Source organism: Myxine glutinosa, chromosome 1 (genome assembly GCF_964187855.1).
Source record: "Myxine glutinosa chromosome 1, kmMyxGlut1.1, whole genome shotgun sequence".
Lineage (NCBI taxonomy): Eukaryota > Metazoa > Chordata > Myxini > Myxiniformes > Myxinidae > Myxine > Myxine glutinosa.
Window position 1 is genome coordinate 217,177,748 of NC_136261.1, and position 22,977 is coordinate 217,200,724.

General features: G+C 43.1%; 1 protein-coding gene across 2 annotated transcripts in view; it reads left to right on the forward strand.

The window, feature by feature from the left end:
* The window catches only part of NUB1 (negative regulator of ubiquitin like proteins 1), a 38,029-nt gene that overhangs the window by 11,265 nt on the left and 3,787 nt on the right, over positions 1–22,977 (forward strand). For both annotated transcript variants that reach the window (XM_068126523.2, XM_068126514.2), the window contains 6 exons: positions 11,350–11,414; positions 12,204–12,274; positions 12,373–12,522; positions 15,640–15,725; positions 21,441–21,547; positions 21,657–21,843. In XM_068126523.2, coding sequence (XP_067982624.1) covers positions 11,350–11,414; positions 12,204–12,274; positions 12,373–12,522; positions 15,640–15,725; positions 21,441–21,547; positions 21,657–21,843 — 666 coding nt within the window. The remainder of the gene's footprint in view (positions 1–11,349; positions 11,415–12,203; positions 12,275–12,372; positions 12,523–15,639; positions 15,726–21,440; positions 21,548–21,656; positions 21,844–22,977) is intronic.

Below are 22,977 nucleotides of genomic sequence, written 5' to 3' on the forward strand. Positions count from 1 at the left end.
TGGCAACATAGAGAGTAACCCAGTTTTAGGACCGGCAGAGAAGATAACTGAGAAGGAAGTTGAGGAAGCGATAAAAGCAATGAAGGGTAGAAAAGCGGGAGGGCCGACGGGAGTTGTGGGAGATATGTTGAAGGCAGCAGGAAGTTGGGGTGTGAAGAGAATGACAGAGATCTGTAATCTGGTGGTGAAAGAAGGCCGCATTCCAGTGGATTGGGAACTGAGTACCCTCGTCCCTCTATACAAGGGGAAAGGTGACCCTCTGGAGTGTGGCTCGTACCGAGCGATAAAGTTATTGGAGCATGGAATGAAGGTATTGGAAAGGGTGTTGGAGAGGAGGATAAGGAAGAAAGTGAAGATCGACGAAATGCAGTTTGGATTCATGCCAGGAAGAGGAATGACAGACGCGCTTTTCATTGTGAGGCAGTTACAGGAAAAGTACATGGAGAAGAGGAAGAAGTTGTTTCTTGGGTTTGTTGATCTGGAGAAAGCATTCGATCGGGTTCCACGCAAAGTATTGACATGGGCATTGAGGAAGTTAGGAGTGGAGGAATGGTTGATCAGCGTAGTGATGGCAATGTACAAAAGAGCGCGCACAGCTGTAAGGACGAAGGACGGGAACAGTGGTGAGTTTGAGGTGAAGGTGGGAGTGCATCAGGGGTCGGTACTAAGTCCACTACTATTTGTAGCTCCAAGAAGTTCTGTCGCTCAAGCTTTTGGGTCTCACTATCTGCCATGATCTTTCTTGGGAAAACCACATTTCCAAGCTGGCCTCCAAAGCCAGTCGCCGACTGGGCATCCTCCGTCGTGCGAAGTCCTTCCTTGGCACACCTGAGCTCCTCACCACATACAAGGCTTTCATCCGCAGCTCAATGGAATACTGTTCTCCCCTCTGGGCTGGTGCTCCTGCCTCACACCTTGCTCGGCTTCACGCTGTTGAGGCCAAAGCTTTCAGAATCATTGGAATCTCCTGCGATGTAGTCAACACCGAGGGCCTTTCACTCACTCACCGCAGGCAGGTTGGTGGTCTTTCTGTCTTCTACCGACTCCTCTCCGGCCTTGCTCCCCCAGCTGTCTCTGTGCTCTGTCCCCCCAATATTCCTTCAGGTCGCACAAGATCTGCCTGCAACCCTCTTATGGTTAAACTGCCAAAGTCTAGGCTCTCTGCTCACCTTCACTCTTTCATTCCCCTTTTCTCCCGCCTCTGGAACAAACTCCCCCACTCCCTTCAATCCCACTCCTCCCTCCAGGTCTTTAAAACAGCTGTTCACCACCATCTCTTATCTTCCCCCATCGAAAACCTTGATCTTTTCTACCCCCGGTAATTCACCCCAGAGTCCTTGCAGTGTTCATATGTTTTATTCCTCTCCCACCTCCCCCCAAGTCCTCCCGATGTCCCTGCTCTCAAATGTTGTGTTTGTGTCCTTCCCCCTCTCTCCCCATCTTGTCTGCCGCTCCCCTTGTTTTTTGTGTTTTGTGTGTCGGTTTGTCTTTTTGTGTGATTAATGTTAGCTCTTTCACGAGCCTCGATCTGGTATACAAAAAAAGCTGTGATGGAGGTGCTGGCTCAGAACGTAAAGGAGGGTTTACCGTGGGAGTTGTTGTATGCAGATGATCTGGTGTTGATTGCGGAAAGTATGGATGGACTGAAGGAAAAGATGAACAAGTGGAAGGAATGTATGGAGACAAAAGGTCTGAAGATGAATATAGGAAAGACGAAGGTGATGGCAAGTGGTAAAGCATGTGGTGAGGTGGAAAGAACTGGGAAGTGGCCATGTGCTGTGTGCAGGAAGGGTGTCGGAGTGAACTCCATTCAATGTACAATGTGCGCTGAGTGGGTTCATCAAAAATGTAGTGGTCTGAGAGGGTCATTAACCAGTGTGGCAGCTACATTCAAATGTAAGGTGTGCACAGAGGGAGCTGCAGATGGAGGAAATGTTGAGTTGGATCTTGGAGACGGCATGAAGCTGGAAGGTGTGAAAACATTTTGCTGCCTCGGAGACATGCTGAATGGAGAAGGTGGATCAGACTCGGCAACGGTTGCTCGAGTGAGATGTGCATGGAAGAAGTTTCGGGAATTGAGTGGCATGCTGATGATGAGGGGAGTGTCGTTGAAGCTGAAGGGAAAGGTGTATGCTGCATGTGTGAGAAGTGTTATGATTTATGGGAGCGAGACATGGGTAATGAACGTAGAGCAGCAACGAAGGTTGGAAAGGGTGGAAATGCGAATGGGTCGACGGATGTGTGGAGTATCGTTGAGAGAGAGGAAGACAAATGATGAATTGCGAAAGATGATGGGAATAGAGCCTGTGATTGATGCTGTGAAGAGGAACAGGTTGAGATGGTTTGGTCATGTGTTGAGGAAGGATGAAAGTGACTGGTTGAGAAGAGTGATGGAAATGAATGTAGAAGGAAGTAGAAGACGGGGAAGACCGAGAAAGACTTGGCTAAAGATGGTGGAAGAAGAAATGCGGGCAAGGGGGTTAACAAGGAGAGATGCAGAAAATAGGGCAAAATGGAGAAGATTGTCATGGGGACCGCAAGGCTAACCCCCGCTCTAGCAGGGAAAATGGCCTTTAAAATGCATGTTGTTGTTGTGCATGCAAGAAACCCCTCAAACATCGCACAGCTGAAAGAACTCTGCATGGAGTAGTGGGCAAATATTTCTCCCAGTCGATGTCAGAGACTGGTAGACAGTTATAAGAAACCCCTACTTGAGGTTGTTTCTGCCAAAGGGTTGTTTCTGCCAAATACCACCTATTGGAGCCAAGGGTGTACTTACTTTTTCCACATGCGAAATTTGCATTTATGTTTATTTAAATTATACAATGGACTACAAAATGTAAATGTTTCATGATATTTGTTACATTATATCACCTTTATCCATCAATATTGTTGAAATGAAGATCAAATAGCTGTATGTTGAAATATGTCGGAAAAGTCAAAACTTTACATGGGGTGTACTTACTTTTTCACGTGACTGTAAGTCTTGTCCTGTTTTGCTGATTTCAAGCCCATAGTCTAGGGCGATTAGTAATTTCGTGTTTTTTGTTTGTTAAAATTGATTTAGCAATGGATTCTGCTTCAGAATATTATAGAGATGTAAAAAAAATAGGGTTCCATTTTTTCTTTTACGTCTAATAGGTAGTAATTCGAAGAAATCCAAGATGGCCGCCATAAAATTTGGAAAATACACTTTTGTGCATATCTTTGTATCTAGATATCATATAAACATGAATAATATGTCCTTTTATATGTTTTCAGACCCAAGGAAGCCATATCTGCCATTGTTTTTACAGAAAAATGCAAGGAAATTAAAATAGTGGGCAATATACCAGCCAAAATGGAGACGGCCGTCGTGAAATCGGATCGTATAATTTCCCAATTAGAATCGATTCAATAAACAATCTTCACTGATAACATTTATTTTGAATACACACACACGCACACGCACACACACACACACACACACACACACACGCACACACATACACACACACCTAAACATAAACGATGAATGAACATAAACGATCACATAAACGAATGCCTCATTCATCCTCATCCATATCTATCACACGCGGTTCATTGATGTTTGCTTTGTTGTTACAACTGTAACCCACACACCCACAAACTTCAGTACAAGGAATATTGTTATTGCGACAGCTACATCTTCCCATACACCCTTTCTTGCACCCACAGTTCACGAGATTCATTATTGCTTCTGGGGCTGGAGGATTCAGGCATCGACTTGGGGCATAAACCCCATCATCCGAAAGTAACTGCCAACCATACTCGACAGGTGATGGAAGGGACGGATGGCTTTCTGCTGCCTTTCTCCATATCATTGCGATATAATGTGCTCGCTGAACGTGTAACTTTAGCGAACCAGTGGTAAGTGGAAGACTCTCTCCCTCAGCAGCACGGTTGGAGAATAAGAACCAGCGAAGCTCGTTTACTTTCGTGTGAACTTTAGACTTGTACAGCAGACAGACGAAGCGTTCCAGCTGGGAACACACTTCTGGTGACGGATCAGTTTGTCCCAAAGACTCCAGAGCCTCCCATATCTTGTTGTCACATGTCATGAAGACCTTAAAGCACCAGTCCTTGCTCCTGCCAGCGAACCTTCCAGACATGTCACTTCCCGTGAATGCGTGGAATCCAAGTATTGCAGACGCACGTTTCTCTCCTAGCATGCCATGAATAGGTTGGACTGCAATGCTCCTCCTCAACTTTCCCTTCCCAGTGAGAAACCTCGTAGCAGGTGGTAGATCGTGAAATCTCTGAATCAGTAGGAGGAAGATATCGGTATCTGGCGAATCAATGATAACTTCTGCATCTTTGTCGACTGTGAGAGCATGCAGAATTAAGAGTGTATCGGCCTCTTCTTGGCTGTGCGTGAGTAGACTGTCTGGAACTTCAGTGTTGCCCGTGGTCTTAGTTCCTGATGTCACCATGAACTTCTTCAACTTGTTTGGATGAGCCTTGCTGTAAGATAGACACTTCACAGCCAAGTACTCTGTAAGCTCTGCCTTGGTCTTCACATTGGAAAGGAAATCTTTGAGTGAAATCTTCTGGATCAATGTACTATCCCTGACGTGATAGTATGTTGATTTCCCCTTTGTCCTCTTTAGGCGCATTTTGTCTTTCAGTGAGTTATCGATGTATCGGTCGAATACCAACCTCACGTCATCATAATGCACGGCAATATTTTCGAGGCGTTCAATGAACGATTGAGCAAAGTCACTGCATGTAATCATTTGTTCTGTTTTGGAGATCCCGTTAACAAGAGCCATGCCATCAATGATTAATCACTCTATGGCGAGAAGTAGTCTCGTTTTCATTGATCACTCCTGATCTTGTGGTTGTGTCTGGGTTTTGGCTGATCTTTTTTTTTTTTTTTTTTTTTTTTTTTTGGTTTGTCTGGGTTTTGGCTCCTGAGAGGGTTCCTGCAAATTTTGGCTTGAGATTTCATAGTCAGTTGATGGGTCATTAGTTTCTTCCCCAGCGTGTGCTGCTGCATCATTCAAAGCGGCAATTCCCGCGTCTTGATGCTCATTGATTTCTGTCGAAATAGGTTCTCCTGGTGGATCATGTACATCCTGCTCTTCAGGCTCAGCCAGATGCTCAAGTTGACGAAGGATTTTTGCCTTGTCGTATGCCAACAAGAGGGATCCATCAGATGCAAATAAAGAACGTGGAACGATGCCAAATTCATAGGTGCCAATACATTCTTTCAGGTCGAGCTCTGGTCGGCTCCGTGAGATAACGATGAACCTCTGCAACAATCCTCGCTCTTCTTTGACTTTGATCAGCTTGTCGCCCGATCTCACTTCTGTTGTGGCATTCGAACTCTTGAATGTTCGAAGTTTTCTTTTCGTCATTTTGTCCCACACAGAAAGTTTTCCCTCAGCTAAACGATCTGTGGCAAATTGCTGGAACATCTGTTGTCCGATCTCGTCGCGCTCTAAGATGTCGCTGGACACTTTTTCATTCATGACTTCTTTGGTGAGCAGGTTGTAGACCTCGTCTACTTCCTCTTCCATAAATGGATCGCCATGTTCACGGAACACCCTAGAAAGCTTGGAGGCATGGCTCATCACCCGGGAAAGCTTTCCCCCCATGATTTCGTGGTGTTGTTTTCTGCTCTGGTTTTCACCAAGACCATATCCCTCCGCAAACTCGTGCAGTGACTTTGACAGCTCAGATGCAATGAGGAAGAACTTGTCAAGCGCCTTCTCATTTTGAGTTATCCCTACGATTCCTCCAATCACCTTCAGTGTACGGTTTTCTTGCTCAATGCCATGGTCTGGGGCTATTGATGTGAAGCCTGCCAATCCTTTTGTCACACAGAAGTTCCCTTTCATGAATTCCCTCCACAGTTCTGGGTGCTGCTTTTCAGTCTCCTGCATTGTTGAAATGTAGAGAGGGAGCAACCGAGCATAGTTTAGATGATCGTGAGCGAAGAAGTACTTCGTGAGAGACTCGATGCTCTCCATATGCAGCAGCAGATCACGTTGTCTTGTACTTCTAATGAACAGAAGGATAGTCTCAAACTGTTTCATGTAGTTCAGGATGAAGCGCTGTATCTTGTTTGTGCTGACCTCAAATTGTTCCAGTTTTTTGGTCATATCTCTGGACTCCATCATGGCCAATGTTTTTTTGAGAATGTCGCATAGATTCTTCTCTGGCTCCATGCTCCCGCTGATGTCTCTCTGATATACCTCTCCCAGACGAACAGATGACTCGTTCAGATAGGCCCTTTCTTCAGGTTCCATTGCCAGGAATCTCTGGAAGTACAGGTTGTACAAAGCGATCAGTGTTACCATGTGTGCCTCCAGAGCTCGATACAAGTGCCTCCCATTTAGTATTTGGCTCACTGTGGTTGGCGAGAAAAGTCCAGCCTCGACCCATGCCTGATCAATTCCACTCCCTTCCACGTATTTTCCTAATGCAGCTAAGGCCCAAAACACAACATGTAGCTCACCAGGTCGGAAGAGGAATTGCTTCCTGATGTCCTCGCGTTCCACCCACAGCTTCATCGCCAGGTCGTATAGCTGCAAATCGAGAGTCATGACTGTGATTGCCTCACTCCCCATAACACGAGTTGTGATGTTGTGAGCTCTCATCAGACCCGTGTACAGTGTATCATAGTCTGTAGGAGGCGACCTTATCAACGGAGGAACGAGAGCAACATTGGTCTTCTCACTGGACGAAGATAGCAAGGAATTGAAGGCTCCCCACGTCCCCGGAGCTGTGAGTTTGACGTCAACTTCTCCTTCTTCCTCGAAGTTCAGGCATCCAATCATCCAGGTCATATCGGTTTTCTTGTTCTTGTCTGTCTCGGGTTTTGATGTGAGCAGCTTGCAGTCGCTCTTTCTCTTCTCGGGTGCTGGCTTCTTGCAGGTCAACGTTTTACAGCCAACTGCATCATGTATCGTTTGAGCTTTTGATGACCGGTCAAGTTCAATTGGTGGTATCATGGGTGATTTCTCCGGTGATACAGGCTGGTAGATCGCAATTGCTGTACCATGAAGGGTATTCATCCCGCAAGGAGTTGTCTCTAGAAAATCGATGTTGTCCATGGCAAACCAGACGAACGTGTCCTGAACCAACCATGGTGGTAGACAGATGCCTCCGGTGGACTCCATTTGCTTCAGTACGGAGTTGGCAATGCTGGTCTCAATCTCCATGACCTTTTTGTAGGAGATGGCGAGGTCCAGATGTGCAAGTTTCTCTACAAGCGCCTTGGATCGTGTGTTTTTGTGTATGTCGAGAGCTAAGCCCACACTCAATGGAGTTTCAAATCGTTGTTTGAATGATCCATCCTCGCTTCTTGGTTCGTACGATACCTGTCGGTCAGATTTATAAGCACCGACAAAGTGCTGCGCCAACAATGATGCACTCACACCAATGGAGTCCTCCCTGTTGCTATTTCCTACTTTCCTTGTTCCCATGACTGCATGCTTGCAGAAGATGTTGAGCATCGGGGGTGGCTTGTAATCAGCAAAGGTTCCATTAAATTTCCATGCTGGGGAAGATGCGATGTCTTTCCTCAATATTTTCGCAGCTCGCAAAAGTACTTTAAAATCGTCTTTGATGCTGTCTGCTGTAATTGTGCTTGATATCATGTGGTCTTTGAGCTTTGTGGAAAGAATCTGCTCTGGCTTTGTTTTGTTTGAGGGCCGGCTGAAATGAACATCGGCAATGTTGTCTAGGATCAATTGTTTCAGGTATGGCTTATAACTATGGTTGTCTGAGACCGGAAAGTCGTGCTCCTTAAGTAAATTGACATAGGTTACATGAATTTCATTCATATTGAGCACAGCATTTTCAGTAGTATCATTCAACGCAGTTTCAACAATTTCAATGAGTTCAAGGTCTGATAACACCTGACCAAAGTTAACATTGGTTGTTTCTGTTTGTTTTTCCGTCTTAACTATAGCACGTTTGGCCTTAACTACACATGGTAAATGATATTTCATGTCCTCAGCCATTGCTTGCAATGGGTCAGGCGAACTTATGACACTGTTCAGTCTCACTTTCAGATTGTCATTACTTGTTTCTTGGCCAATGTTTCTGATCTGGAGTCCCATGTTCTTTGTTGACACATTGTGTAGTTCACTTCCTCTGTCTTCCTGGCATATGACACATCTGAGCGCGTCAAATGTCTGTTCTCGGGAACACCTTCTGGATGTTGACGTGCTTTCCCCTAGATCACTAGAACTTGGTCGTCCTCTCTTTTTCAGTCGGATTTCTGCGGCACTGCCTGATGTTGTTCCTTTCTCAAACCTAGCCTTTGCTCGATCAATGTGCATCTTATTGGTAACATCTTTGTAACAAGCTTTATGGTAGCGGAGACCTTTTGCGAGCAATTCTTCAGCAGAGGAATATTGCAAACGTCTATTCAATGATGCAAACTTTGTTTCACCATACGTGTACTGTTCCTCAGCACCTGCCATCAGTTTCTCGACAGAGGAGAGTTTTGGTTTCGTTACAAAGGTTGTATAGTCTGTTTGCCCTATGGCCATTTGGCATACAAAACAAAGTCCGAAATCTACTGACTTCTCAATCTTCCTGGGTGGTGAGTCACTCATCTTGAAGGTAGGTGTAATTTTCTAGACACTCTTGAACTGTCGTCGGTCCTGCAAAGATAGATACTACTATTCAGATTCACATTTCGTCAACACAGTCAAAACCAGACCTTAACTAGATGGTGGAAACTTAATTAACCGATTTCATGCCGGCCGACCCCACTTTGGCTGGTATATGTCCACTATTTTATTTTCCTTGCATTTTTCTGTAAAAACAATGGCAGAAATGGCTTCCTTGGGTCTGAAAACATATAAAAGGACATATTATATTCATGTTTATATGATATCTAGATACAAAGATATGCACAAAAGTGTATTTTCCAAATTTTATGGCGGCCATCTTGGATTTCTTCGAATTACTACCTATTAGACGTAAAAGAAAAAATGGAACCCTATTTTTTTTACATCTCTATAATATTCTGAAGCAGAATCCATTGCTAAATCAATTTTAACAAACAAAAAACACAAACAATATTGTTATGACATATGGGCCTGCACTACCAGTACATTGTGACTCAAGACATCAAAACAAAAACAATAACAACAACAACAGGCATTTTAAGGCCATTTTCCCTGCTAGAGCGGGGGTTAGCCTGACTCAAGACATCGGTGAATATAATACTATAGACTATAGAGTATAGAGTATGGTATTTCCAGAACTTTGGTATAAAATATTTCCACTAGCCATGAGATTTATTTCGACATATTTGCAGTATTAACGATTTTGTTCAAACAACCACAGGTCCCTGGTGTTGGGCTAGCGGCTAGGGTGCCGGCTTAGGATCCAAGGATCCTGGGTTCGAATCCCGGTCGATCGCTGAATTAACGCCAGGGGGGTTGACTCAGCCTGTCATCCTTCCGAGGTCGGCTAATTGAGTACCAGTTCACTGGTAATTCCCTGTTTGTCGTTAAAGGCGGCAAAAAGGGTTGGCGTCAGGAAGGGCATCCGGCCGTAAAACATTGCTTCAAATAGGGGACCGAAAAACAACAACAACCACGGTTCCCAAAAAAGGCCAACCCCCGCTTTGCGGGGAAAAATGGCCTCTAAAGGTGGTTATTTTTTTTTTTTTAACCACAGGTGAACTATCAAGTTGTAGAGACATCTCAAGGATGATCAAAGGAATTTGGATGCACCTGAGCTTAATTTGGAGTGTCATAGCAAAGGGGTTGAATACTTATTGGCTCAGGACATTTCAGCTTTTCAGTTTTAATTATTTTGCAAAAATTTCTAAAAAATAAATTCCACTTTGACATTATGGGGTATTATGTGTAGATCATTGGCAAAAAAAAATCTCCATTTAATCCATATTAAATTCAGGCTGTAACACAACAAAAAGTGAAAAAAGTCAAGGGGTGTGAATACTTTCTGAAGGCACTGTATGTATATATATATAATTGGGCCTGATAGGATGTTGCGAGTGGGAGGATAGACCAAGAGCTGGGAAGAGTGGGTGAAGGACGAAATGATCAGAGATTATCATTATCAGACAAGGCTGCCTGCAGAGCCGATGCCGATACACTTCGGTGCAGCGGAAGAGTGCAGAGGCTGACCACAGTCCACAAAGTGACAATTGATGCTGCAGGGAAACTCTGAAAGCATCGGTAACATACAAACCAGCGCAGGAGAAATGCAGGCTCTTGAAATACTCGGGGTATGAATTTGGAAATTTTCCAGAATGCACACATTAACTCACTTACTCTTCATGTAAAGATACTGTGGGATCTTTAACGTCCACCAAAAATCAGTGCTAGAAAACAGGTGCCCAACTTAGCATCCATGTGATGAACAATGGACTCAATGGTGCAATGCATTGCCTGAGCTGTCCTAGTCCATCAGCTTATCATCGGGTCAAGAAATGAACCCATACTCGATAGGTCAAAGGAAAGTGCACTTCTGTGGTCAAGTCAGACGTTATATTGATCAAACATAGTAAAAAATAAATAACTTCTTTACAATTCCTTAAATGTGTTGTCTAGTTGGACACGAAGCAAGGATTTATTAAGATGATTTATTATCATTTCCACCACCAAAAGTGGATGGAGGTTATTGTTTTCACCCCTGTCTGTTTGTTTGTTTGTCTGTCTGTGAACAAGATATCTCAAAAGGTTGTGGACGGATTCGGACGAAATTTGGCAGAGAGGTAGTTTATGTGACAAGGACGAAATTATTAAATTTTGGTGAAGACCTGGATTCGGATCCGGCTAGTAGAAATTTTTAAGTGATTCTTCCCCATTTGGAGAAAGGGCCAAAAATGATACATAGCACGATATCTCAAAAAGTTATAGACGGATTTGGACAAAACTTGGTGGAGAGGTTGGGTGTGTGACAAGGACTAATCGATTCAATTTTGGTGAAGATGTGAATTGGGATTTGGATACGAGAGTTATTTAATTAATAAGTGATTCTTCACCATTGAGAGATCGAGCAAAAAGCGATATATAACATGACATTTAAAAAAGTAATGGACGAGTTATGACTAAACTTGGAGGATGGATGAGTTGGTAAGGTGACAAGAACAAGCTTAGATTTTGGTTCAGGTCCGATTCCAGATCCAGCCCATCAGTGGGATACAAAACATAAACTTTTGAGCCTGGCGGAGGTATGCGCTCTACCGAGTGCCGCCGTTCTAGTTAATTTATGTATTCTATCTCACATACTTTGTACAAATCTGTACAAAGTATGAATTGAATAGATGATGTTACCTTGTGTTGATCCCCTTTGTTGACCGACTGTCTGTTCCCACAACCAAATGATCCACAGGGAGAAAGCAAAACGGAGACCTTTGAGACCAGGCTGGATGTGTCAGGACTGGAATTGAAGACGAGGTAAAATGCTATATTTGAAGCCTTAGCAAACACGACCTACGTGAGCGGTTTATGTGGCACTAAAATAAAGGAACTTGTGGTGGTGGTGCGGGTAAGGGTTGAATTTTAATATCACCACTTGCCTAGTTCCTGGTTGTAGCCTTCCTGCCACAGACATACTTATGCTTGCATCATCAAGGCTTATTTTTTTGTTTTTCCCCAAAATATTGCATTGCAGATAGTCCCCGTTTTCCGAACATCCATTCATACGAACATGATACTCTATAATCATGTTTTAGTCTTTATAATCCATCGACACGAACACGGCTTTTTTGAACATACTGTGCGCTAAACACTAAATGCAGGAAATCGAACCTTGAGAGTTGATTACCCATTCACAACGTATTTCACACCACATTCACATGGTCTTTGCTCCATACCTCTTCTGTTATTTCACACGTCATTTGTTCTTCTTTACCACATGAGAAAGCTGCCTGCTTCACGTTGCCCTAATAACCAGCTCGTTATCCCTTGTCACCCCTTTCACTACACACATTTGATCTACTCTAATTATTCATTTTTGGTTTTAAAAGTACATTGAATAATGTTTTACGTTAAAAAAAAAAAAATTGGGTTTAATACGCTTTTCGAACATATTGCACTCGGCGCACAGGAAATCAGACACAAATGTTAACCCAGGCACTTCCTGTATTTGCCTTTTCACCAATATGACTTCATAGATTTTTTTTCTCAGATGCTTAATTGTTAATAAATTATTTAGTTATTAAAAGATGCTTCTTTGGCTGTCAGGATCTCCGAAATCAGTGGAATCCCAATGGAAAATCTCCGAGTAATCGCAGCTGGACACATCATTGTGGACTGTGAGTAGCCAAAATGCCTTTCAATTGTTTAAAGATCACATTTCTGAACTACAGAATCCATATGTCACTATGTATCATGTGCGTGTTTTGGTTTCCAGCTGAGAAGGCCTGCCAGCAGGGTGTGAAGCAGAATTGTCAGCTCCTGGCTATAAGAATGCAAATTCCAGATGGTGCTGATCGTAACCAGGAATACAAGCAGCAGCAACTTGCCCGAACACGTCGTGGTGCCGAGCTGCTCGCTAACCTGGGTAAGACACATACATGAACAAAAACAGATACAAGGTGCTTGAATTTTAAAGGGAAATTAAACTCCACTGGACCCTAATGCAAGACGCGTCTACCTCGACAGAAATTACTGGGAAATTCACTGAAGCTTCATTTACTACTTAATTATGCATTGGGAATTTTTTTTAAATTTAAATCCTTACTCGAACCACTGTGGGATCGAATTCCTTAAAGTAAATTCCAGCAGATGGGACTGCCGACATTTCCTTTGAAGGATGCCATACTCGGTGATGCAATGCCCTGCTTGAGAAGTACCAATATAACTTGTAATCTGGTTGGGAATCACACCCAGACCTAGACACCTCAAAGGCAGGGGTCGAAATTATCGACGGCAAAAGCCGGCGTGCCGAAGCTATTTGCCGTGCTGCCCCCGAACTTTTCATGATCACTACGGCAGAGAGTTGCAGTGCCCTTTTTCTTCAGTTGCTGCTGTGCCCTTTTTGTCAATAAAGCATAATAATAGAGACCAAAGTATGAATAAAGTAATGATGAAAACAACAAACTGACTTCGTCGGCTTTCATTTTCTCAGTGCATGTCGGAACATTAGCGTAGTAAGCATATACATTGTCTAGGCTACCTCGTTTCCCGTTCTCTTACTGAATACAGAATGTTGCAGTCCTACTATCGTCCTTGGGTACGGGAAACGAGGTTCAAGGGCATCCCATAATTTATATTGGCTCCGCCTACGACCATTCGTCATCCCATACGTCATCCAGCATCATCAATGAAACGCAAAGCATTATGGGCTACTATGAGCGCATAAATTACAGCGTGGCTATTATTGCCGATGTTTGCACACCCACGTCGTTGCCTACCAACCGCGCTGTATTAGCGGGGGTAATACTCATGGTTGAGACGGCCTTTCGATTGCTTCCGTCCCGACTATAGGTATGTTACAATCCCGCAAGGTCAGCGGTGGTGTACATCTGCCGCTGTACCTGTGCGCACATGTCGACGAGAGGCTGTAGGGATCTCCAAGAAATGCAGGTTTTTCATTGGCTGTCGGGGAGGGTATTTCCGCGTACGTCATAGCCGATGACGTAGTGGAATTGTTCGCGCTTCTAACCTCGTTTTCGAATTTACACGACACCTCTTCAATTTCTGTCATACGATCGACTCGAAAGTTTGGCTTGTGTTCAGCACTTTTCAAATCAACGATCGAATGTTCCGGACAAAATAAAAGGTATGTTGGACGTTTCTCCAACATGTTATCTAGTTTGTGGTGGAATTTCATTGCAATCTGATGATGCAAAGTAAGATATTTTGGCCCCGATATCGGGCATGGTCCTTGCCGTGTTGAGCAACATTGAGAAAAGATGGCGACCTGTGTGATACGATGTACTTACACTGTTGAATTTTTTCGCCGATTGTCGCCCGATATTTAGTATGAAAATATTGATCGTGGATATACAATCACGCAAAATATGGATGATTCAGGAGTTAGTCTGACATAATTTTGCAAAAAATGATGATTTTGATCATCTTGAGAGTGGATGTCAAATGATTTGCGAACACATTCAGCAACGTAAAATCAGCAGAAATGGCAGCATATCTAGTGACCATCTCTTCCACAGAGATCATGTACGGGAAGTGTCGCCGAAGTTATACGTAGTGTCATTGCTGCATCATGTACATGTACTGATTTTAACTCATTTTCATTCAGTTCTCTTCATTTTTAAGGAGGTTATGGGCTTTTATGTCATTAAATTGACTGTCCTCGATCACAGCTTTTGTTTTAAGTTAATGGAAAGACAAAGTGATTGATTGTTTGGACAAGAGATTTAACGAATTCTATGAGAATGAGGTCCTGATTGCGTTTGAGGTGTTTGACCCCAGCAACATGCCAAAGGGCAAGGACACCCTTGCTGCCTATGGCAATGCCAAAGTCACTTACCTTAGCAATCACTTTCAGCAAATCATTGAAAGAAATGGTTGTGATCCAAGTCAAATACAAAGAGAATGGCTTTCCTTGAAGCTTGACATCAGCAGAAATCATGGAGAGGAGTCCAATTTCCTAGGTCTATGAAGACCATTCTGACAGAAAAGGGCCACAAATACCCTAATATACTTCATCTGGTGCAGATCTGCCTTGTGTACCCAGTGGCCACATCACATATAGAGAGGCAGTTCTCAGCAGTGAAGCGTATTCTTGGGGATTGGAGGCTAAAACTGGGGTTGGGTATGCAGGAACACCTTCTGCGCATCAGCACAGAAGGGCCCGACCCCGACGACTTTGATCCTACACGTAGCGTTGCCAGGTGGCATTCTATGAGTGCATTTGGATGTAGGCCTGATACCACACCCCTCTCCCCCAAGGGTGATTGAATTGTAATCATGTATACCTGACTCAAGACTGAGTCAGTATTCAGTAAAGATGATGTCTGATGATGATGATGAAAAAAGTTCAACTCTGTCAAACAAAAGTTAAACTTTGTTACATGGACATGATGACAATGCAGTTCTGACTGAGTTGAGTTGAGTTTTGAGAGAAATCAAATCTGAAACTGTTATTGAGATTCAAATTCTAAAAATACATTATAAAAAAGTTTAAGTTGATTTACTTGTTCTGTCAAACAAAGGTTAAACTTTGTTACATGGCCATGATGACAATGCAGTTCTGAGTTGAGTTGAGTTTTCTGAAACTGTTTATATTCTAAAAATACGTTATTAAAAAGTTTACCGTAAGTTGATTTACTTGTTCTGTCAGTAACATTTCCCTGCCTGTTTAAGTTACCGACACACTTTGCCTTTGTGCCCACAATAATAATTCTAGATTGCTTTGGTGCCCCCCAAACCCAAAAGAAAATGCCTTGGTGCCCCTCAAACCCAAAAGAAAATGCCTTTGTGCCCCCCAAACCCAAAAGAAAATGCCTTGGTGCCCCAAAAAATTTGAAGTCATCAAAGGCAAACATTGCTGTGCCCTCCCTACAGAGTAATTCGACCCCTGCAAAGGTAATTATGCTTCCTCCGAGCTATCTCCAATTCCAGTAAAAATCCCTCGACAATTGTCTTTTTTTCCCCCCTGCTTCTGCAAACCGCTCAAAAACTTTGAAACAATAATCACCCCTCTGTCTGGCAGATGAGGCAGATGCTGAAGATGGACCTTTCCTGCAAATTGCTGACCACAGGGGGAATCCCATCCAGATCCCAGCACAAGAGAAAAAGGTTAAATGCTCTTCTTGCCCCCCTCAAAAATCTGAATGACAGGGAGAGTACAAAGATGCAAAGGAATCTTTAATGGGGTGTACAGGTAGCCTTTTACCTTTGAGCTGCCTCACGTGGGTTTGTTTGTAGACCAAACTATAAACTGTTGGATTTGTGCTTCCCAGGCAGGGTGTCAAAGTGCAACATCCATCCAAGGGTAAGGCATCCCTCAAATGGGGAACGTTGAGCAAGGGACACATCAGATGGCACAAGCTGGTGGACGTTTAAAGATCCCACAGTGTAATTTGGCATAGAGTAGGTGAGTTATCACAGGCACCCTGAACATTCCAAATTCCTACAGCTTCAGTCAAATATCAGGCCCGTCCAGCCAGTTCCTGAAATTAAGGCCGAGAATGACGCTCCATGAGCCACCAATCCCAACTTGATGGGACATGGTGCAACGAGGAGAGGGAAAATCATGACCTCGTTTAATAGAAAAGTTGGAATAACTGGCAGAGTGAAGAAGTTTTCCCCATATTCCTCAAACCTATTGTCTCATAAAAATTCAGCCCTTGTGGTTGCAGATTCCTATTTCATAGAGATGGATGCATTTGCTTTTACAACATACTTTGGCATTGCCCTGCTGCTGTGGTTTCAAATATACCACAAATAGAAATACGATGTGTCAATAGTCTGTTCAGATACTCCTCTACTCCGCCCCCCGCCTCACATCCTACACCCCCTTCCACTACCATTCATGCTTAGAATCTCCACACGAGGATCATGGTGTTCAGAAGATTATGAGTGTTTGTCAAAGGTTCACCAATCGTACGAATTGCTGATTTGATTTGATGTGCTCTTGCAAGATTGGGGGTAAAAATGAGGAGGAAGACACAATATCAGGAGCAGGACATAATAGAGGGGGATAAAAATCAGAGGAGGAATCTGCAAGTTAAATCTACAAATCTTGCACCAGTTTTTAAAAAGGGATTTGAGGTATTACATAGCACCAAATAACTTTGTAATATAATGGATTGACCTTTTTGGCATTCACATCTGAGATGGTTCATGCTGACGGTTTCCCAGGTTCAAATCTTATTACCTCCGCCATCTGTGATGGACGGAGGTTATTTTATCACCCCTGTCTGTTTGTGTGCAGGATATCTCAAAACGTTGTGGGTGGATTCTCATTAATTTTGGTGGGCAGGTTGGGTGTGTGACAAGGCCAAATTGATTAGATATTGGTGAAGATCCGAATACTGGTGATTCTTCACCATTGAGTGATGGAGCTAAAACCGATATATAGCATGATATTTCAAAAATATGTGGACGGGTTATGACAAAACTTGGTGGACGAGTTGGTTAGGTGACAAGAACAATCCAATTAGATTTTGGTTCAGGTCCAGATGCAGATCCGGCCTATCAATTTTCACCAAGTGATTGGCTAGACATGTAGAATTGTTTACCGCTAATGATGACGTCATCGGTCACGTGGTATGGGCACCATCTTGGAAAACACCTTCAACTTTGCCCCTCTTTATCTCCGAAACGGCTCAATGGAAAAAAATTGAGTGATGGCTCATTCTAAAAAACTCTGTAATGGGACCAAAAAATGTGTTTATTTAGGATATTAAAAGTGCTAAAGTTACAAAGTTAGAATTCGACAAATAGACCCCTTGATGCCACAAATGATATTTTTATGCCTCCGACCCCGAAGGTGGCTGGAGGCATTATGTTTTCAGGTTGTCCGTCCATCCGTCCGTATGGGCTGATCCTCGTTTTTCTCAGTAACCACATGTCGAATTGAGACGAAACTTTAAAGGTAGCAGTGACACCCATGCAGAATGTTTTTATGATAAGTGTGATGTCATAGATCACGTGGTATGGCAGCAATCTTGGATTAAACGCAAATAATTTAAAATATATATCTCAGAAACCGCTGAATGGAAAAATTTGAAATTTGGCACATTGTCAAGTACTCCCGATGGGGAACAAAAGCATGATGTTTTAATCGAATTCCTTATCCTAAAATTCTGACATTGCATGCACATGATCTATGACCCATTTGTATTGAAATATTAAATTTTTTACATCATTTTGCGCAGGTCACATGGTTTGGCAGCCATATTGGATTTAACCTAAAACCTTAAAAAAGACATCTCCCAAACCACCAAATCGATTGACTCGAAACTTTACGTGTCATTGACTAGGCATGGCAATTAAAAGATGATCACGAAAACATCATTGGTCACATGGTGTGGCAGCCATATTGGATTGAAGTGAAATATTAAATAATTATATCTCTGAAACCGCTTAGCCTATCAATGCAAAATTTTACAAATATCATCTAACGCCACTACCACTGTTGCATATAGTTTGAAAATGATGTCGTAGGTCACGTGGTTTGGCAGCCATCTTGGATAGAAAAACAAACCTTATCCGAACAACACGAAACTTCACAAATGTGATACCCTACCATACATATGCAGAGTGTACATTTTTTTTAAGGTCATATGTCACGTGTATGGCAGCGACTTGGTGTCTTGGTGTCATATGTATGGCAGCCATATTAGCTTGAAAGCTCATGTTTAAAAAAAAATCCCTTCTCTGAAACCGCTTCACCGATCGATGTGAAACCTGTCATGGCTGGTGAAAATGTGATACTTGAAAACAGCTGAAGGGATTTAAATCAAACTTGTTTATTTTTAGGACAGAGAACGAGGGCATCTACCCATTGTGGGACTATGTGGAGGCATATTGGCGACAGTCGCATTGCTCCAGTTTTGATATGACCGAAGTGAAAAAAAAAAATCAGAATGCAAAAAATTTCGCCGTCATATGTCACATGGTTTGGCCGCCATATTGTTTTTCGTGAAAAACACTAAAACCTCCTCCGCAATGGCTGAACAGATTGAGGCCAGACTTAGCATGCATAATCGCAAAAAGTTCAGGGATCATGATAAAATGCGTCACATGGTTTTGGAGTTATGACGTTTTTAAGCATAAACTTTAAAACCTATCTCCTCTCTAATTTTTGAAGATATCGAGTGGAAACATTACACAAATGTTCCCCATGTGGGGAAGTTAAAACTTTACTTGGGTAGTTTCAATAAATCAGATGGTTTTGGGCCGCAATAGATAAATGAACGAAAATCTTAAAAGCTTATATCTCTTGAAACGCTGTATTGATCGACTTGAAACTTTAATGTAATGTAGCTCTCATCAAGGGGAATACGTTTAAAATTTCAACATGATTGTTTTATGGCTTGGAAGTTAGAAGTCGTTATTGTTGAAAGAAGAAGAAACGCAACACTTTTTCTTCTCAGGCCATTTAACTGATTGTGCTGCTGCCATTTTTCAGATTTATTTCCTTTATAAATCATTTTCTCTACAATAGTTGGACTGAATGCTGATGTGCCATGGCTGGTGTGAGAGGAACCCACACCCAACCAGCTGGCATGATGACAGTTGAAGTCACCACATATGAGGAAGAGAGAGTTGGGATGAGTGGATAGAAGGTGGTCCATGTTGTCAGACAGCGACATGTAAATGGAGTCATCACTGTTTGGAGGACGGTACAGAACACATATGAGCAAAAGGTGGGAGCGGAGGGGAAGCCGTAGCCAGAGGTACTCCTGGGGGTGGGGTGGAGGGAGGGCAGTGCAGGGAGAGTGAGGAAGAGAGTTTTTGATAAAGATAGCAACCCCACCACCAGGGCGAGGCTCAGGTCTATCATAATAAAAATTGTTTTGCTGATGCTTGAAATTGATGATGAGGAAAAAAATAAACCATGGAGATTACTGAAAAAAAAGAAAATTATTTGAACTGTTGTGTTGTATTTTGACAGAGTTGTTTATCAATGATTGAATAAAAAAATGGCTGATTTGTTTACTGACGTATGGAATGATACGGTCTAATATAAAGGTGTAAAAAGTGGACAACAGCTGCAGATCATAATTCGAGAACATAAGCACTGAAGTATTTGGAGGCCATTGCTGATGTAGGGTCAAGGCTGGACAGAACCATCTCTACCTTCTCAGATGAGACGACATAATTTGACATCACGACGTCGACCGATATGCCTCTACCCACATTGTCTTTGCTTACTCTACCTTTGATCTAAAATCTCAAGACCATTTGACCTCGATACCTAATCTGTACATATGGATCATGGTACATGTACATCGTTTAGTTTAAGTCCCGACCTCAATAACATTTTTATCCTGACATTATCTCTGACCTTTAACCTCTTGATGCTGAAATCTAATCTGTTCCTCTTTGCAGCATAATATGCATTTGCATCAAGTTGGGTCACAATCCCATCACTGGTTCACAACTTATCGTGGGAACAGGGTTTTTACCAAATATAACCTCTGACCTTTGGCCCCAATAATCTATTCAGTTCATCTTTACATCATTGGGTATGCGGGTGTCTTCTGATACCTCAGGGAGATGGATGCCCTTGCCTTGCATAACCTCAGGTCACCTGTGGGCAAGGTGTAGTACCTGTCAGCCCCCCTTACCAGGGTAACGGTCCGCAGCCATGCGGTTTAAATGGCAGGTGGCTCTGCACATCTGGTGGATGAGAGTCCATTTGACTCCAACAGCATGGGTGGAAGAGGGTGAATTCCCCAACGGCCAGCAGAGAGACGGTGAGGAGTGGCGACCCACCGTCTATACCACACACTTACCCGTGTGTACCAGCCATAGAAAGGCAATGCCATCATTGCCCGAGGAGACTCGACATCATCATCACATCGGACAAGGATGAATGGATGAATGGACAACCCGAAAACAATGCCTCAATGCCAAACAATGCCATCACATCATGGATGAATGGACAACCCGAAAACAATGCCTCTGATTAACTGTCAGCAACTGTACAGTTGTACATTGGGTGCAAAGGGGGTAATACAGTATGGGACAGATCAGGATGGGTTGGGTAGATGAGATTTGGAAGCAAACAGCATTGAGACATTCTGCCTTGTCTCAAACAGAGACTGAGATGAGCGAGGGAATACGGGGTACCATCCACTGGAGACAGACTTGACGAGGCACCACCATAAGTTTGAGAAAGGAGACTAATTGGAGAGTTCAACCATGAGGTTAGCAACATGTTTTCCTGGCTTGCCTATGGGTGGACCCACACTTATTGCAAACTTTTGGGACATGACCTATAGTTGCTCTCCATTGGGTTTATATTCCATGTGGAGAGAGGATTAATATAATCTGAGGTTGTGCGTGGGATGGTGTGGCAGGGTGTAGAGTGGGGATGGCAGGATGTGATGGGGCTTCATTGGTTCATGGTCTTGAGCCGGGACTGACTGCAAACCGGGTTTCTCTTCTGGATCCAAAGTTCAGAAAGGCAAAGACAGACATTGCCCTTAGCAGAGCGAAGGGTGGTTGAAAGCACAAACAAAAGTAGTGCAGTTGGACAACAATGACAGAACATGGGCACAGGCATGTGAGCTAACCAGGAAGGGAACAGAAAAGATGAAAGAACTGTATGGGAGAGGCAATTAAGAACAACAGTGAAATATGAATATGATAATGATGAAAGAAAGGTTACGAGTCATAAAAGGATGATGATGAATGAGCAAAGGAGTAACAGGTAGAATCAGTTGGGTTTTTTTTTGTAATTATTTGAGAAATTTTCAGTTGTCATCTTGGAAAACGTTCCCAATGGTGCCAGCATTTCTACATTTCTCTCTGACCAAGTTTGTCTCCTATCCCCAGGCACTGATGACCGCCATGACATTACATGAAAAAGGCAGATCTTTACTGAAGCACGGTGATCACTCTGGTGCACTGGTGCTTCTGCTTGAAGCAGATCAGGACTTCAGGTAAAGCAAAGCGAAAAGCTCTTCTCTGTAGTTATGAGATTTGGTAAGGCAGAGATCAGAGATTTGAAGACCTTAAAGAATGTGAGAGCTGGTCTGGTTTCTTCATTAGGACGTGTGGTTCTGAGCTTATTTCGGTGGTGGACAACTATGCAGTACTTTGCCTGGATGTAGTGTGGTGCTACGTGGCTTTGCATTGTCTGGATGCATTGCCAGACGCACATGAGAGGCTCTCACGCGCCAGGGACGCTCTTGACAAGTGCTACGGAGTGAACCTTGAGCGGCTGTTCTCTTTAAAGGTGAGCAGCTGTCAAGGAAAGCTACGGTTTATCTTACTATAATTCACCAAATGCCCGTCTGTCCGTTCGAAGGTACCGCAAAAACGGCTCAACCGATCGCAACGATATTTGGGGTGGGTATTTCTGGGACCCCTGGGAGTAAAATAGGCTATATTATTTTTCCAAACATGATGGAATAATATTTACCGATATGAACAGTGATGTGGCTTTTATTGAAATTCTACAAATACTGTTTAGATTTTTATGACAACAAGCGTTACGCCTAGGTCCCCCGTCGGGGAAGTGATGAGTTGACAAAGTGGAAGACGCAGAAAACGTGCTATGATATGATATTTCGCTCACAAGGTTCAAACATACATGGAGGCGGCCATCTTGGATTTTGACGTGGCGACCCAATTTTCAATAGCGTTCTTCCTTATGCCTAGATACACCCACACCAGATTAGAAGTTGGTACTTCGCTTATTTTCAAGATATTCCGCTCAAGGTTCAGACATACATGGCGGCGGCCATCTTGGATTTTGACGTGGCGACCCAATTTTCAATAGTGTTCTTCCTTATGCGTAAATACACCCACACACCAGATTAGAAGTTAGTAGTTCGTTTATTTTTTAAGATATTTCGCTCACAAGGTTCAGACATACATGGCATCAGACATACATGGCGGTGGCCATCTTGGATTTTGACGTGGGTTGCACCCACACACCAAATTCGAATGCGGTCCTTCGCTTACGCACGCACGCCCGCACGGACGGAGGGGAAAACCATAGTCCCCCTTTCGCTCCGCGGTGCGACGGAGGACAATTACGAACCTGCAGCAAATCCGGACGTGAACAGATGACGGCAATGCACGGGTTTGATAATACCCAAATACAACCGTCATTCAATCGTAATGTTAAATCGTTAAGCGTTAATTGTGTTAATCGTTTTGTTAAAGTATCAATTGATGATTGGAATCGAGTGAATACAATTACGATTTTGAATTCGTAATTGTGTTCACCCAACCGTACGGAACTTCACGTCAGGATTACATATTTGTTTATGTCACGAATGTAGTTAAAAGTTTATATTTTATATTAATGTTATTTAATTTGTGATTGGAGTTATGCTGTTTGGAATGAAAAAAGAGATATCGA